The 19,489-nt window shown below is 29.4% G+C and overlaps 1 protein-coding gene across 1 annotated transcript in view; it reads right to left on the reverse strand.

Moving 5' to 3' along the window:
- Positions 1–211: 211 nt before the first annotated feature.
- The window catches only part of LOC107436603 (beta-alanine transporter), a 159,710-nt gene continuing 140,432 nt past the window's right edge, over positions 212–19,489 (reverse strand). Inside the window, exons 7-11 of the mRNA XM_071179363.1 lie at positions 16,828–17,042; positions 15,554–15,732; positions 11,726–11,904; positions 10,609–10,671; positions 212–544 (exon numbers count right to left, since the gene is read on the reverse strand). Of these exons, the coding sequence (XP_071035464.1) occupies positions 412–544; positions 10,609–10,671; positions 11,726–11,904; positions 15,554–15,732; positions 16,828–17,042 (769 nt within the window). The 3' untranslated portion in view covers positions 212–411. The remainder of the gene's footprint in view (positions 545–10,608; positions 10,672–11,725; positions 11,905–15,553; positions 15,733–16,827; positions 17,043–19,489) is intronic.

Genomic DNA, 19,489 nt, shown 5'->3' on the forward strand with positions numbered 1-19,489 from the left:
TTTCAAGTCGCATAAGAACGTGTACCCCCGCTAAACTGTTCCCGTACCCCTGGGGTTACGCGTATCACACTTTGGGAAACACTGATCTACTTAGACAAAAGGTAAACTCTAGATTTCTATAACAAATATGACTAGAAAATCTGAAATTTCAGCAGAAAAGTAATACGCTTAATAAAATGTTTAATAATAAATAAATAAATACAGCAACAAGTTCGAAATTCCCATTTATTTACAAAAGATATCGCTACAATCAGTAACAATACATATTCCTAATTTAAAAGGAGTCATCTATAACGTCATAAAAATTTTACAAATTTGAACTTTTGATGGATACCTGTGTTGAATATATTTTTCCTCTTTAGAAAATGCGTAATTAATTTATGAGCAAGAGGTTAAAAAAAACAAAAACAATTAGACAACAGTTATTTTAACAGTTTCAATAACAGGTCCTTGCTCTGTGGAACTTTCCGATTGAGGATCTGATTGATCCTGCTCACCTGATCCAGAGCTTGTACGGCGAAGACTGTCTTGACGTCGAAGCAAGCTGAAAACAATAAGAAGAAAAAAGTTCAAAAAGCGATAGATAGGTTTCAACTTGATTAATTGATTCTCTATCCATCAATTGAAGAATGTTTGCTAAATAGTGACTAGACTTCCCTTCACTTGATATATCGTATTGATTACATTGGTGAATAATCGATAAATTTATTGAAAATTAAGTAACTTCAGATACCTTGAAGTGGACATCAAAATTCGTAAAACGGACATTGACTTAGGCTTTAACTTTACTAGTACAGATTTTTTTCTTCAATTTCATGTCAGGGGTCTGTCCAGACATTTTGTGAAAGGCCCGGTTTTCGTGAAATTCTGAAAAAATTACTTACTTTCTTTCAACCAGTGTCCGCTTTTTTGAATTCGTGCAAATAGGGTCCGGTAATTGCAAAAAACTTTTTCAAGGAGTTTTTAAATTGTAAATCAACACAAAATTATGCTCGGCACTGTAAAATTTTAATTTAAAAAATTAAGTTTTCATTCTAAATTAGAGATGCAACATACAAATATTTGGTATTTAGCCTATACTGCTGAACGCAGAATATTAATTTCGTACGAATTAGAAGAAGCGTCTGTCGAAGACAAAACTTAATTCGTTTACATCCATCTTTCTTGTTTTCTGCCCTGGAAAGAGTTTATTCGATTAATAAAACAATAATGAAGATAAACATATTTGTGAAGGGTCTGATTAAAAGAAAAATCATTTTGTGAAGGGCTCGTTTTTATGAAAAGATATTTTGTGTTAACGGACCCAAATTTCTTCTAAACAGACCCTTGCATGTAAAGTAATAATACCTTGTGGACTTTTCCATAGAAACACAAAAATGCTTAAAGCATAAATCACACTTCAATGGCTAGAATCCGATTGCAAAATGAATTTTAAATTAAAAATTGGAAACGGAAGCAAAGAATTTACCAAAAAAATAAAATAAAAAACAGTATTTCAAGAAACTGCTAATCTAAACGTCTTTTCTTCTCAACTTTATTACTTCCCCGTGACTCTTCTTTAAGATTGCACGTTAGGTGATTAATTTGATTATAAAGACCAGCCAACTCGAACTATTTGATATTATGACATCACTATGACGTTTGATATCAAGACAACGAGGTATAGAAAAATATAGATCAGTATTTTTATTGGCACTGCATAAAACTCATATTTTTTATAACCGTCGTTGAACAGTCGACCTAAATTTGAGTTAACGGCTATCAATGTTCAACTCTGTAACCTTGCAATTTTTAACCCAATCCAGAGGATAAGGGAACTCCTGGATCAAATATCGGGGGAAATTTGTGAACTTAAAATGTTTTTTCATGGAACTAACGCATTTGCGTTACACGGAGAGGAAAACCTCCCACAGTAATCCTGAAGGCAAGGGTCAAAGATCCTACCTTATGATCCGCCAACCACTGAGGGTATTTTGCGTCAACACTGCGGTTAGTATGAGCCGGGGGCTGATTCGAGTCCGGGTCACCTCTTTGGGAGGCAAGTGCTCTATCTCCTGAGCCACCACGACTCTATATTAGTGAAAGTTATGTATCATTAAGAGTAATTTGATAAAATTACTATTTTTTAATAGAGTGATTCAGCACTTTGAGACAACATCCCGCACGTTAACATTGCGCTAGCTCAATTATTTCAAAACATTTGTATAGTGAACATCCGGCATAATATGTGTAACTCAAATCGAGCTAGTACCAAAACGCAGATTACGGTAATTTTTACTGAATATAGAAATCAACTAATTTTTTTGTTTATACAGAACAAAGTAGATATCTCTGCTTGGAGGCTTAAAGAAGAAATTGGAAGAATCGGTACAAAATTGCTCTAATTGAAAAATGCTCTTTATAATATTTGAGTGCCCCATATTGATATTGCATCAATATTTTCATATCATAATTTTTGGTATTGCTTTCAAGCATTATGTTATTTTACATAATATTTTATTAGATTTCTAATGTTTTAATGCAGCATTTGTTGCAGTGACATGTTTGATCATTTGAACTTATTGAGCTCAGTTGATTAATAATACTATTATTTTAACTACTTAAATTAATTGTTTAAATTATGTGATTATGTTAATAAATTGTTTAAATTATGTGAGAAAAATAATTTATGCTACTTTCAATGTAACTAGTTGAAATTGCAACTTATTTAGCTGCAATAATTTTTAATGAAGTTTGAAACTGGTTATGGACAATTACGGAACAATTGAAACAAATGCAGACCCAAAAGACAAAGAGTATGTTCAAAATGAAGATGACCGCAAGATTTTGGTTGCTACACTGAAAACATATGCGTCTTCGAAGTAGATCGAAAAGAAAAAAAAGTCTAGACTGGCACTCGAGACTTTTAAAATGCATCTTATGGCCCTGGCATTGAGACATTGTAGTTAGTTGGAAAGTTTTATATATTTATAAGGTTTATTGTTCACAAAACTTTAAACGCAAATGTCTCGAATCAGAGTTTATCTACTAGCTGTATCTCTTAACTAGTACAATTTGCAACAGATTTACTTCAAATTTTGACACAATTGTCTCACTAAATATAGTTTCCGCTGAAAGTAAAGATTATTCTATTGGGTCGACTGGTTTTGAGTCATACTCTAAGATGTAACTTAACTTATTTTATTTTTTTGGATTTTCACTTCCATTTGTGAATTTTTGAATTTTAAAAACACTGTCATTTTCTGAAGAAAATAAAAGATTTTTTTTTTTTTCAAAAAAAAAAAAAAAAATAAAATTATTACATACAACGTCACACCGGACTCAAATTTGGATGATTTTTTTTCTCAATTTATTTTCCTAATTATCGATAACTTGATATACATACAAAATAAACAACATATTGTATTAATTAATAGCTATTTTTTTAAAATACAGTCAAACCCCGCTATAGTGAACCTTCAAGGGACCGAAATTGCAGTTCGCTATAACCGGGAGTTCACTATATCCATACTGCGAACAATTTTAACTAATTTTTCCAAACTGATCCCTTTTATTACACGTTATTTAAATAAATGACCAACAAAAAAATACAAAAATTATTAAAAAACAATATGTAGTAATAGAAAATGTATGAACTTTTATTTTTTATTACTCTTCGGCTTGCGTACAAAAAATTTAGGAATGGCCTTTATTTAAGGATGGGAAACAGAGATAGAAGAAGCAAACAAGAAAAAATTCTTATGGCTACATTCTACTCAATAAATGATTATAAAATCGGTATGTGTATTTTATGTTGAAATTTCAAAATTACCAACAAAAAAAATGAAGGAAAAAAATCAGTCGAAGACAGAAAAAAGCTTATAATATCCACTTTCCTCTCTACTTTTAATTCACTATATCCACAAAAAATAATATTATATGTGTATAGCTAGGCACGGGAGCGAACATTTCGTTCACTATATCCGAACATTTAGTTCATTATAAACCATATTCACTATAGCGGGGTTTGACTATATTTCTATTTGCATCATGGTGAAATGAAGATTAAAATGTGTTCAGTATAAAAAAAAACTATTAGGTTAAGTTAATCTCAATCATTGCAAAATTCGTTAAAAAATCACTATTTTTTTACAGGCATCTACTCTGTGTTGTTCTTCTTTAAAGCTACCTATAAAGTATACATAAAAATAAAAATTAGTTTATATTTTTCAGTTTTCTTCTAAATCTTTACGTAAACTTTGCCGTCAAAAGAACATAAAAGAAATGTTCTATTTTATCTAAAATAAAGACAAAGGTATTCTATTAAATTGCTTTCTCGATTCATAGAACTGAAAGGAAATTTAGAATTGAGAACAATAAAGAATTCTTCCGGTTTCTTCTTTAAGCTCATAAACCATATTCACTTTGTTCTCTATTCTTTGCCGAGAGTGAAAAATCGGATCCTTGCTATATTCAGTCAAAATACTTATTTTTCCTCTCGATTTGGGTTACTCTAAATTGTTATTCTCTTGTTCGGAATAAAAGAATGAATACGTTGTCTCTTTTCTTTAATTTATTCGTTATATTTTTAATTCATTAATATTTACTTTTTTTATTTATTCTCAGATTAAAATTCATATCGAACAACCGTTATTAACGAAAATAATCAAATGAAAAGCTTGAATCTGAATAAGAACAAATAAGTGGAACAAATAAACGCATTTAATTTAATTTAACTTAGTATAAAAGCAATTCATTTCAAAATTAAGAGGGTAAAAAAACATTAAAAATTATCTAATTTAAAATATATATATATTATTTTTGTCTAAAATGTAAAGTAATTATTATCAAAAATTTATTATCTTGCTCGTATCAGTAATTTTGAGTTGATTTCTACAAACGTTAGATTTTCTTAATGTAATATTTTTGTATTTTATTTTACTCTTTACGTCTTAATTTGGCATTCAATTTATATCCTTATTTTTAGAGAGTGGTAAAGATTTATTTGATGAACTAATTATTATAAAAAATTTTACTATTATTGAAAAGCAAAGTTTTGCGAAACAATGATCAAAAGTGATTTACTTTTTACTTTTTTGAAACTCTCACAAATATAAACCTAAAAGTGATTCTTGGCTTGATTTATATTCTTACTGATAAAATTTGAAATTAAATTTGCCTTTAGATAAAATTTGATGATTTTCTGCTGATACTAGACACGCGATATTCACTTATTGTTACATAATGCTTTTATAAAATTTCGTTAAATTTACGAATGAAACTTTTTGTTACATATTTAATCATCAAGTCAAGCAATTTATAAAATTTACTGAGAAATTTCATTTCAAAAAAATCTTCAAAATTATGAGGTTTCGTGTGCCTTCAAAACATTTAATTTAGTTTTGAAATTAGAAGCATGTGAGTCAGTATAAATTTAAAATACTTATTTCATTCAAAAATAGTAAAAATGTTCAAGTACTTTTTCTTTTTAAAAAAATAAAATTTTTGATATCAAATAATTTATTTTAATAATAAAATGTGCTTTTAATTTTTCACACATTTATTTTAACAACTTATTGTTACTTTCAATATTTTGCTTTTTGGGCATAGATAACTGCTTTAAAATGGTTGCTTGCCCTTATTTCTGAAAAATACTTAAATGTAGTCGATTTCTAGTTTTACTAGTTACATTTATGTCCACGCCATTTTTTTAAAATGTTTTTTGAAATAAACATAACAGATTTTACAAAAAAAAGAAGCATTTTATAGGAATTTAGAAACTATTGTTAATACAAAGCAAGTAGTCATTCCACTGTTAATAGATAACTAAGCATATTTTTTGTTTTGACAAATTTTCTTTTCTATTAAGTTTTTTTAAAAATTTAAATTCTGTACTGCTTTTCATTCTAGAAAATTAAAAAATGACGAAGAAAAACTATCCGTCTTGAACAATGACAATTACTCTTATCTGATTTTGTACCATGTGACTAATATATTTTGCATTCAAATATTTTAAAGTGATATCAAATTACAGGAGTTGGTGAATAATAAAATGTATTACCACAGATATTTAAAACTCAAGGAAGTCATTGAAGATCCTATTGATAACAATAATTTCTGGATCATTTAAAAATTATTTTGCCATTGTACATTCCTAACGTGCCCTTAAACTTTGATTAGAAGGCCTTGAAATATATGTTCGAAATTAATATATTTAACATGCATTTGTAAACTGGATTTCCATTCATTCTTTCTGGGCTTACAGTTGATGTTTTATCGGTTTATGGTCTTTTTCTCTTAAATGATTTCAACACTGATTCTCAACTGCTGGCTTAGATTTTTGGGAATCATTTCTTGTTTTTTAAAATTTACTAAAATTTTGTTCATAACCTTTCCAGTATCCTAATCTTTTTATGCGTTTTAATCCATATCTGCTTCTCATCTTCCAGCTTTTGATTGATTATCATGTTTCCTTATCTACCTTATCTCCTATCTTTCCTTAGATTATATTGTCTTCCTTTTTTACCTCCCTCATGTTTATCATTAATCAACCTTATTTTCCCCTTTGTTGTAACTTGTTTGTAATTCTCTTTACAATTTAAAATATAAAATATAATAATATATATTTATTATATTATATATTTTAATTATATTTTATTATATTTTAATTTACAATTTAAAATATAATAAACACGACTGGCTTTTAAAATATAGTAAACACGACTATATAAGACACTCATTCTGCCTGTCTTGCTATACGGAAACGAAACCTGGACTTTAAACCTTGACGTCCAACGCCCGATAGAAACGTTTAAAAGAAAGATACTTAGAACTGTCTTTGGTGCCATACCAGAGGGGGGATGTTGGCGAACACGGTACAACTTTGAACTTTATGGGCTCTATAAACATCCTCAAATTATGCAGATAATCCGAAGCAACCGACTAAGATGGCTCGACCATATCTGGAGTGGCTCTGAAGATAGCCCTGTAAAAATTGCCACCTTCAAGAACCCTCAGGGGTTTCGCTCTAGATGTAGACCACCTACTCGATGGCTCAACGACACCGAAAACGACCTCAAAGTCCTAAAACTTAAGAACTGGAGGGGAGTTGCCATGGACAGAGGGAGCTGGAGAAGGCGTGCTGTTGAGGCAGCCAAGNCTAGAGGTAGACCACCTACTCGGCTCAACGACACCGAAAACGACCTCAAAGTCCTAAAACTTAAGAACTGGAGGGGAGTTGCCATGGGCAGAGGGAGCTGGAGAAGGCGTGCTGTTGAGGCAGCCAAGGCCTGCAAAGGGCTGTTGCGCTCCTGAAGAAGAAGAAACACGACTGGCTAGCAGGAGAAACGAAGTTTAATAAACTAATTAAAGCGTTCGTCTGCAGAGGGCTCTATTGTAATAATCGATAGATCAAATTGAATTGCTAAGTAAGACCGAACAGTACATTAAGATTCCTCTTCAAATAAAAAATTTTAAAAAATAAATACTCTGCTTCCGTCTATGCTAAGTACGCAATTTCCTGCTTAGTATTTGACGAATTTAATTAAAAAAATTTCGTTTTGTTTTATTCGTTGAAAGTTGAATAAAACATACAGAGAGAGCAATGGTAATTTTCAAAATTACTAACTCGATTAATAATTCTGATCTATTAATAAAAAATCTATTCATAATTCTCTAGTAATAGTTCTGTTCGAATAATTTTGAAAAACAGCTTAGAATTTACATTATTAAGACTTAACGATATTTAATCGTTAAGATTATTAAATAATAATAATAAATAAATAAAACGAATATAATTCCCTTAATAAAACGAATGTTGCTGAATAGAATGAAACAAAGATTTCAGAAGTTATAATAAGTATGATTAGTCTATGCATTGTGTTCCTATAAGAAGTATGGCAGAAATATTGCAGTGTTTGTACATTTATGTTTAAATATAATATAGTTGACAAAAATGAATTTATCGTAGATGAAACTGATAATTTTAACTCACCCTTTTAGAAGATTCTTTTTTGTAAAACAACAAAGGAAATTATACAAATGCTTGTAAAACTGATTATTTCTGTATGACTGATTATTCTATATGACGTAATCTAATTAGAAAGTCCAGCACTTAGCAAACTGCCTAAGTCGTTTGATAGACTTATTGCAGTGTATTTTACAAAGTGCCTGGTCTTTTTAATAAGCCTACGAATCTTAAAATTATTTTGATAAACTAGTAGTATTGAATTTTTTAGTATTCTCCAAATTATGCGATATTTGTTTTATTTTCCTTTATTAACTTATTTTGTTTAAAAGAAACTATATAGGACTTAGAATTACAATTTTTAAAAGCATTAATTTAATTATATATCTTATATATTATGTATAACATCTCTATTTTGATGTTCTCGAAGTTGCATCTTTCCATTCCTGCACGTCAGTTAGTTTTAATGTCAACGAGTCTTGTTTCATTCATAGGAATTCAGATTTACTTGTTAATAACATCTCCTTCTGACCTCATCTCCATTCCGCTAGGAAATGTATCCTTTCCTGAATTGCCTCTTTTGGCCACCGTCTCTCTTCAAATATATGAAATTTATTGTTCGCTTCACTGCCTCCTTTTAAAATGCAGCTCCATTTTAATAGCTTTGTTTATATTTTATAAATAATAATCCTAATAAGAAAACACACAGTATGGTTATTAAGCCTAATTAAGTTAGGGCAAAATATTATTTTTAAAAAAACATTATCACTATTGTACTCTTTAAAACATGTTTTAAATATTTTTATTTGACTTAATTAAAATAAAAATTAATTGCTTTATCAAATACATGCAGATTGTGTTACGAAAGTTTGTTAAGTGTTAGTTAATACTAAATAAATTATTTCTGTTTACTTAACTTCAAAAAATTTAATTTATAAATCATGTTTCATATTCTTGAATATCATCACATTTTCTAAAGAAATATCATTTTTATTTTAACAGTTTTCACTCTAATAGTTCAATAAATTGAACGTTTTATGTAAATTGAGATATAAACATGCAAAATATTTTGAAAAAAAAACTGAGAGATCTTAATTTGTTTACTTAACTCTCAAATAAAAAAAATTCATATTATAGAAAATATTCCAGAAAAATATTCTGTTTTTAATATCTTTTACACATATTGGTTCTTCGAATCAACAAAAAATATATGTTATTGATATTTTTACATTCTAAATGCGTTTGATATAGATGAAGTGGGGAAAATATTTTTCTCATCGTGACATGAGGTCCCACGTGAATTTACCACCAACTGAATTATAATATTGTCGTTTCCATTTTGAGAGAGAAAAAAAATATTTTCTGCATATCAAAAATCAACAGAAAGAATTGGACTGCCGATAAAAGTATGGTAAACTCTATTTCATAGTTAGTGACTTTATACAAGAAAGTATAAGATGATTTATATCATTATCTTTAAGATATGGGAAAGTTCTCCGAGTTTGACGGATTTTCAAATTCCCTTTTTTTCTCCTACGCAGCTCAGTGAATAAAATGAAATTTTTTTATAAATCATAGTTAATCTATTCATAGTCATAGTTAATCAATTTCATGAATCATATGGTAGTTAATCAATTTCATAAATCATAAATTAGTCTCTAATTTCGAAAATAAATATTAATTAATGAGAAATAAACTTGATTTTTGTGGGAAAATCAATTATTTTGCTAGTGTCTGATTTGGTGGGATGAAATTGGGTATATATTGAAATAATGAAAATAAATTTATTTTTGATACTGAAATATTTATCTATAGCATTAACTTATACTTACAATATTCCTGCTCTTACGGAGGTTTGAAAATTAAGGAAAATTATAGTAAGTTTGAATTTAATATTACTTAAACTTCAAATAAATTTATTTAGTATATCAGATTTAATATCGGAAATCACAAAAAATACTTAGATCATGCTTCTCTGAACTTTTCCGGGCCATTATTTACAGTTGAAATACTGTATCGAACTTTGATGAGATATTTAGTTACCTTAGTCTGTTAATTATAGTATTTTTTTACTACCTGGATATTTTCCGACTGACAAGACCTCAGATTTTTTCGGACAACGCCATATAACAGAAGAACAAAAAGATTTATCACATTTAAACATTATTCAAAACCTGTTTTAATAATTTTATATAATAGCTAAAAAATAAGTAATCAGATGTTGAATAAACCGTATGCGATATCTTTATTTCTTTGAAGCTAATTCCCATAATTCTTTACCCTACGAAGACTCCAGTGTCAATAGAAGGCCATAAAAATTTCTTTTTAAAAATAAGTGGTTTTCTATATTATTTTTTCTCTGAATTTATTGTGGGATATTTCTGTAACAGGTTTCTTTGAATCGAGCAACGAAGATTATTGATCAAGCACTCTCTGTGTAATTTTCTGTTATTCTGCTAATAGAGAGTTACAACTCTGTATTAAAAAAACTCTTTTTTATTCTGCTGTGTTGCAACATTAAACAGTTAGTATCAAATTTACAGAGAAAATATTGTTTCATTGCTCTACTATATGATTATATTGGTAAACTGGCGGAATTTTTTTAAATTTTATTTTTTAAAAATGTGCAGGAAATTTGTAAAAATATTGAATAAGAACGTTACCTTAGTATTGGAGATTGTGGCTGGGGACCTCTGTTTTTTAGGATTCCATTCTTTGCTTCTTGCCTATAAAACAGCAATAAGATCAAAAGAAATTTGTTTTTTAGAACTCTATAAATCATATTTTCTTTGCTTAAATATTAATTTAGGACCTTTTAATTAAGGACACCTTTTTTTTAACTTCAAGTTTACTTTCTGAAGACTTAACTAAAATATAGAATTTTTTTATTGTGATGTAGTATATTAAAAGTCAGTTATTATAGTCAAATTTGTACCCCCCGTCGTAAGTCAATTAAAAAAAGACGGCATTTAGCTAACTGACATTTCAAATTGTTAGGCTTAATGAAACGAGCCTTGAAAGTGTATTCTGAAAGTACGTCAGCAGTTTGAAAGAAGCCGGATTTTCGAATTAGCCTGCGAAATATGTATAGACTCACGAGCTCAAGCAAACTATAAGAATAAAATAACAATCATTTTATCAGAAAAAAGATCTGATCAGAAGCCTTTCATCAGAAAAAATTTAAATTTTTACATTGTTAGTGTTCAATATTTTTTTTTTAGAAAAACCTTAAATGTACAAAAATTTAAAAATTCAAAAATAAGATTGATTTGATCAATTTAATTTTCAAAATGTTTCCAATGTTGTTTCTACAAAAAGAGGAAAAAAATATAAACCTTTCTAAGAAATCAAGACATTTTACATAGTCTTAAATTTTTTAACATAATGGCAAAAAACTCAAAACTAATTTCTTGTGATTTACTTATTTAATTTTTAAGATTTTATTCATTCTTTAATGAAAATATAAAAATGACTCAATGTGTGCAGTGCTTTTATGATAAAAAGTGGTAAGATGTACACATTATTTTAAATGACTTTTAATACTGTTTATTGCCACTTAAGCGTCTAAAAAATTGCATTGATAGGATTTAAGACAGAATCATATACATTAAAAACGTATTATTGTGTAATCGAACAGCTTGTTTCTCCAAAAAGAATTATTCATTGGATTACTAATTTCTATTTTTGTAAAGAAAAGTATACAATCGTAAAATTGTTAATTTGGCACAGAATTGTATCTAATTGGATGTTCACGATATAATAAATAAATACTAATGATACCTGGGAGGTCCCACACGCAAGCAATCACTCCACGTTCTATGTTTTCCAAACTCTTCTCCATCCTTCATTGTGTAAAGAGTTTTATGATGTATTGTTTCTGGAAGCAATAAGGCAACTAAAGCTCCAGCAATCTGAAGGGAGCCTAGAGTCAACAGTGGTATGCCTGGTGTTTTTCGACCCTGAAGTAGAATAAAATTGACTAATTTAAAGCTTAATCTAATTTTTTTGGTACAAAAAGTATAATTCAACAAGTATGATGCATACTTGGAATGATGTTGTATTTAAGGCATTGATCTTAGTTTGATGTAATGTTTAAAACATCAACTTTGGTTCAATGAAGTGTTTAAGGTGTCAATATATATTTGGTTTGATGTAAAATTGACAGTATCAACCTTGAGCTGTTGTAGCGTTTACATTTGAACCGTGATTTAATATAAAGTTTACAGTATCAATATTTATTTGATACATAATTTAAAGTATCACCTCAGCTTGATGTGGTGTTTACAGTATCAATCTTGTTTAGTGTAAATGAGTTTAAAAGTATGGACCTTCAACTTTTTGTACTGGAAGACCTCATCACTGATACATCCCGGTCACATCAGGATAGTATACAACCAATCAGATACACCAGGGATGGCGAACCAATGGCACGCGTGCCATTTATGGCACGCCGCACAATATTTTGGGCACTCCACCGATCACAATTGTTGTTACACTATGAAGCATATGTAAAAATTAAATTCAAATTCACAAAAAATAAACAATTATTAATAAAAAAATTAAAAATTAATGCTAAAAAACATCTGCTTGGTCTGTTTAGGGATGGGGGAAAGTGAGATAAAAGAAGCAAATAAGAAAAAATGCTTATCNTAAACTAACATCTTACAACCTAAAATAAGTTATTTGTCATCAAATATGCAACAACAGAAGTTACACTGATGTTACTTGAAAGTTGAATTACGCGTATAACTGAGATATTGCAAAATGTATTTTTTTTTAAATGTAAATAAAGAGTTTTGGGTTGATAGTATTTAGTAATATTATTTTCCCAATAATCACGAAGTCAAAATTATTTGACGGCACGTCTATGACCTCATTAAGCAATTTTTTAGAGAAAATGGCACGTTGGTGTATAAAGGTTCGCCACCCCTGACATACACATTAGATAGCAAAGACAAAAACTCCATAATTTTGAGAAAGTCATCAGTTCTTTCTAATGTAGTTAATATAACTTTGTGATTGTTGAAATTTTATTAAAAATTTAAATGAAACTGGAGAAGGTTCAAATGATTTTACCCGTTTTTGTTAATGTTTGAAAAGGACTAAATGCAGTTACTTGAGGGGAGGGGAGGAGGGCATTTACAGCTCCAGACATCAAAGCAAAATGAACATCTGCTCGAGGAACAAATACGCTGAATCTTGAAATCGGAAACTAGATTACTATACTCTCGGCAAACCTAACTCTTTAGCAATGCACCGCTGATGTAGAATGTTTCACATTAATATCGTTTATAATCTTGTTAAAAGAAGAGACAACAAGCAAATACTGATTTTATCGGTAAGAATAGCAGTAATTATGAAGAATTTAATCAGAAGGAGCATAAGAATCATATAAATTCTTATTATGAGTAAATTTTGAAAATGCGCGCACTGGGTAAAAGAAAAAGAAAAATCAGCTTGTCTCGATGTGTATTAGTTTTGAACATTTTAGTCGTAACCCTTCAATTTTTCTGCTTCTTTTATTTGCGCAATCCATATATCTATTTTATATACAGTATTCTTTCAATATTTCAAAGTTGAAGGGACATTAAAAAAATTCGAGATAGCGAGTTTTCGAGATAACAAGTTCAGAACTAAATATGTTCTAAAAAGAAGAACAATATATTCTAAGATAGTACTCTAAAAAGTAGAGTTATGGAACATAAAAATAATTAATAATAAATATGTATGTAATGATAGTTGACTACAAATCTAAATACAGTAATGATAATTTCATTTTTAAGATAAGTAAGATACAAATAATAATGCATTAAATAGAAAAGAATTGGTTTACAATAAACTTACATTTTGCATTTTTTTTTAAAAAATTCATTTCATATTTCGTAAATATTCGACATAACAAGATTTTAAGAAGAAACTCTTCGACATAGGAATTCAAATTAACTTTTTATGTGTCGAAGTTTGAGATAACGAGAGTATACTATACAGTAAAGATACAATGAAATCACTTATATATTTGAAAACTACGGATAATTTAATTTGATTAACAAAAATTTCCCTAGAAGTCCTGATAAATATATAAATGATTATTGATAGTTAATACATATTAGTAAGAGGATGTAAGAAGTGTAATCATTTTCAAAAATTTCATCAAATGATCTTTTTTTTTTCAATCAAAATGAAGTTCGTTAGAAAAGACGTCGAAATGCATGACTTGCACGTACCTGAAATGAATTTAGGGACCTTTATTCCAACAGCTAGTTTTTAAATGCTAATTTTAGCAAAAAAGAAAAAAAATATCATTAACCAAACATCACCACATTTTTTTTTATTATTCTGACTTCAATTAAATTCGCGTGTACTTTTGCCGCCGATTCCTTTTATTTATTCAAGGATTTTTAATCACCTCGAACGAGCAAGTGCTTCCCAATTAGGAAAAATTATGGGAAGTTTAATTAATATTTTATCCCAAGAGCAATTCAATGAAGAAAATGATAAAAAAGAATTCTTTTTTTTTCACCTTGGCTTTTACACTTGTCCTTTAAAATAGGGAGTTAGAGCCATTTTCTATTTTAGGTATTTAGCTGAATTAATAAGAAAAAAAAATTACATTCAAGCAAAAAAAAAAAGAAGGATGGAATTAGTTTTTTTTTCATGTAACTTCTTACCCTGGAGTTAAGTAATTTAAAAAAAACTGCATTTATGCAAACATATTGAACTATTTCTTCTCTTCTTAGTGGAGCAATTAGTCCTAATATAAAAAAAGAGTACAAGTTTGAAAACTTTTTAAATTTGATTAATGAAATATTTGAATTATGTGATGTCAGAATTCAAGGATATTTTTTTTCCTCGCTTTAATCAAATTTTCTTTTTTGTTACAGAAATCGATATTGTTAACGTGCTAATTTAATTAAACATTTGCCTAAGTAAAAGCCAGAATATGTGTCATAAATATTAAACATTTTTTGTATTCTAATAATTTAAAAAAAAATGTCTATATCTTTTACTAATTTAAATTTCAACTGATTTCAGTCATAACTTAAAATACAGCAATGCACTTGCAAGGATAAATATATTTTATTTTATAACCGTCGTTGAACAGCCGGCCTGATTTTGGGCTTAATAGGTAAAAGTAATTATCAATATTTTAAAATCTTGATACTTGTTGTGTTTACACTAAACTATTAGTAACTCTTAATTTACCCATTCAATCACATATAAAGTGTAAAATAAAGTTAGCGCAGATTGAAATGGTTGACAATATTTTAAAATCTTAACACTGGTTGTGTTTGATGTTGTTGTAGCTCATTTACGTCGCACTAGAGCCTGGTTGCAATAAACCTTTGAAAAGGTAACTCTTTATTTACCCATTCTTTCACATAAAGTTAATGCAAATTAAAATGGTTGTCAATATTTTGAAATCTTGACACTGGTTGTGTTTACACTAAACCTTAGAATAAGTAACTCTTTATTTACCCATTCTTTCACATATAAAGTATAAGAAAATTTAGCGCAGCTAAAAATTATTTGTTTGGGATTCACTAAAGCCTATTTTAAATTTTGTGTGTCTCATAAGAGCAAGTAATATATATTGATGGAAAAATTTACCTGATTAAAGAGAAATGGCAGGGCTATTGGCCCTATTAAGCCTATGACGTCGACCATACGCATTCCAACAGATCGGACAACGACTGGTAGCAGTTCTCCGGTCCACAACGGCAAAACAACTGAGGATGAAGATATGCTAAGTTTGGCCACCACAAACATTGTTAAGCGGGACGTAGTATCTAAATAAATAAAAAATATGTTGCTGATTAATTATCTATGTCTGTAAAGTTATAAACTCCACAAATTAATGCCGACGCCCGATATAACGATTGCCGAGGATTACGGATATTAAAACGTGAGGTCGTTATAGTGTGAGTGTGGCTTAAAAATGCCGTAAATATTAACACGTAGCTAAAACAGACAGAAAAACTGGTCAAAACACAACTTTTTTTTTGTCTTTGTACTTTTTTTTTTTGTCTTTGTTAATATAGATGTCTAAAACTACCATCTAAAAGTATCTTTCAAAATATCTCTTTGAAAGGTGAAAAATGCAGTAAAAATAATATGATGGTTTGAGATTGTCATTTTCAATTAATTACAAAAAACGTCAAGATAAATAGCAAAGAACCAAAGTTTATTTTGAAGGTATAAAACGCACAAGAGACTGACATTTCACTAAAAGAGTCAATATAATTTTCAAAGAAGAAAAGTATGATAAATTTATTGAATCTTTTGAAAAAGAAGTGACACAGATTATAAATGGCTATAAATTATGACCACTTAGGATCAGAAATCAGGGGGTCATATTTCTATGAATTTAATTCCTGATGTTCATACTTATTGAGTGGTGCATCAAAGGAGAAATTGGCAAAAATAATTTCTTACAAACTTTATCTAAATCAGATTGTTAGATTTCAGTCAATATATTGGATTGAACATTTCAGTGCGGGCGCTTTAATGGTTATTAATTTTTTTTAACTTCCAATACCCTCCTGTGTTAAAATTTTGTCAATTCAGGTATTTTACATGGTAGATTTGTTGGCCACTCCTTCAGGGGCACCATATTAGGTGGGCCAACGTTGATCCCACAGTAGGGACATATAGAACAGAGAATTAAAGAACATCCATTCCTTGCCCGGGATTCGAACCCAGAACCTTTCCGATTCAAGGCCAGTTCCCTGATCCCTACACAGTATGATCGGCATGGGTAAGGACTATGGAAACATGCATCGGTAGCTGTAATGGGTGTCGTACTAAAGAGCACAGACTATACTTTGATACATCTAGCTTTCCTATTAAATATTATATTTAAAAATAAATTAATAAAACCTTACCTGTTTGTGTTGTGGCAATTGAGAGGGTGAGTGCTCCGCCGAGGGCAGAACTTAGACAGAAAGAGCACCGTCTGCCACAACGGCCGACAACACTCACAATAACGGCGGCTGCTGCTACTTCAGCTCCAGCGGACATGAAAAAATTCAGATATAGGTCACCTTCTAATTCGAGTGAGTATAACGTCAATCCTACACTAGCAGTGGTGGTAGTAAACCTAATGAGAAAACGATTCGAAAATACATTTTCAATTGTTGTAAACAGGTATTAATAAACTGTACGCCTACTGTGAGAAGGTCAAACCATAAATTATTTTTTTAAATTGCGAATTACACAGAAAAGTAGGCCTCGGTTTAAAAAAACCCTATTTATAGAATTTCGCGATTTAATGAATTTACGAAGGTAATGAGGTAGATTTATAGGAAACAATGACTAGCGTCTCTGACACAGAAGTCAATGATAATGAATCTCCAGTGAAAACTGTTACTTTTTACTGGTGCTTTGTATTGTTTGGAAACAGTGAAAACTTACCCAATGCAGCAAGATGTAAATGAAGGAGTGTTTTCTTCTCTTCATGACGTCAAAAAAAACTTTTCATTGTAAGAAATCATAGAAGTAAGCAAATCTTATTCACGAAATGCTTTAAAATTTCAACTTAATCAGCGATTTATCATTCGTTGCTTTCTAAGTTCCGGAATAAAATGTGTAAGATTTCTATTTATTTTGTGTATTTGCTTATTAGAGATGTTCGAACATTTCATAAGGTTAGTTAATTATCCCCGATTTAGCAAATAATATTTTCGGTATCCATGAATTCGTTAAATTGGGATCCGACTGTAATAGTAAGCGAAGAAAGAATTCTCGTCGATGACGAATCTTGAGCAGAATGGCATCCCGTAGGACAGGGATGGCGAACCAATGGCACGCGTGCCATTTATGGCACGCGACACAATATTTTGGGCACTCCACCGGTCACAATTGTTATTACACAAATGTTATTACGTTATGAAACAATTAAATTAAAATTCACAAAAAACAAACAAAATATTAAACAATTACTAATAAAAAAATTAAAAATTAATACAAAAAAACAATTAATAACCGTAAAAAACAAGCTAACAATAAATAACTAGCAAAAAAAATCAACAGTCTTGCTTAAACTAACATCTTAGAACCTAATATAAGTTATTGGTCATCTAATCTGCAACAACAAAATCAAAATTGATGTTACTTTAAGTTGAATTACTTGTATAATTGAGACATTGCAAAATGTATTTTTTTTCAATGTAAATAAAGAGTTTTGAGTTGATAGTATTTAGTATTATTTGCCCAATAATCACGAAGTCAAAATTATTTGACGACACGTCTATGACCTCATTAAGCAATTTTTTAGAGAAGACGGCACGTTGGTGTATAAATGTTCGCCACCCCTGCCGTAGGATGTATGAGCTCTCCAAAAGTCTATCATCTTCCTAGGTTGAACGGTCAGCAATAGTTATTATTTCCAGATGAGCGACAGTCAAAATTACTCTAGTGAAAAAAATTGCCTTATATTTCACTACTACTCAATTGCTTGAATTTTTGCTTCTTTTAGTTGACGCGTATTATGATTTACTTCATTTTAATCTACTTTGATTTCTCTTTTTTTATAATGAAAGGAAATCATGAACAGGAATTTTTTACAAGAGTACTTAAGAGAGTAGACAGGTTTGAATAGGTAATCACGCAATCAAGATGCTATTGTCACAAAATCGCCAATGACGTGCTATACACGTCGTGAAGTAATTATTACAAAAATAAAAATATAAGTCCGTAGATCGTATTACAGAATTAGGGAACAGGCACTAAACGCCTCACAGAGAGTTTGCAGTTTGTTGGAGAGCATTTTATTCTGGACACACCTTTCAATTTTCCTAAAAGATGCATTTCGAGTTGTGTCCATTTTCCACAAGACTCGTAAATAATTAAATACTACGTTCAGAATAAAAATTTGACGAGTTGTTTGTTTTGGTAATAGAATCTGCCACTTTATTGCTAGCGCAGGTTGTTACTACGCAGGCCACTTTAAATTTACCCTAAAAAAAAAGTTTTTTTTGAACATATTACAAAAAGGTGTTCTTATTATATTCTTACTACAATCCAATAATTAAAAATTTGACCAATACCGATGGTATACATATTGACTGATAGAAAATATGTTTGTTAAACAGAATATTATTATGTATAACACCATATCGCGGCAATTTTAGCGCCCATACGTTAAGATATCAGTTTTAGAGATATAAAGAAAAGTTTTTGAAGTGTTCAAAAATTCTTTAAACCATGAGCAGTGTTTCATAGGAATCAACTTTGTGAATTTTTTAAGAACCGCATTGTTATAGTAAGTAAAATGTTTAAATCATCAAGGTTACATTTTCAGATTTTATATTTCGCTATTATTACGTACATATATATTTAAATATTTAATTCCACAGCAGCGTCTTTATATTCCTATTTTAAAATAAATAAGTATTTGATTAGTATTAAATATATATCATTACTAAATAAATTATTAATTGTAAAATGAAACATATTTTTTTTAAATTATATAATATTGGCAAATATTTGAGCATAATTAGAGATATAATAATTATTAATAAATATGTAATAACAACTTCTACAAGA

Source organism: Parasteatoda tepidariorum, chromosome 4, assembly GCF_043381705.1.
Source record: "Parasteatoda tepidariorum isolate YZ-2023 chromosome 4, CAS_Ptep_4.0, whole genome shotgun sequence".
Lineage (NCBI taxonomy): Eukaryota > Metazoa > Arthropoda > Arachnida > Araneae > Theridiidae > Parasteatoda > Parasteatoda tepidariorum.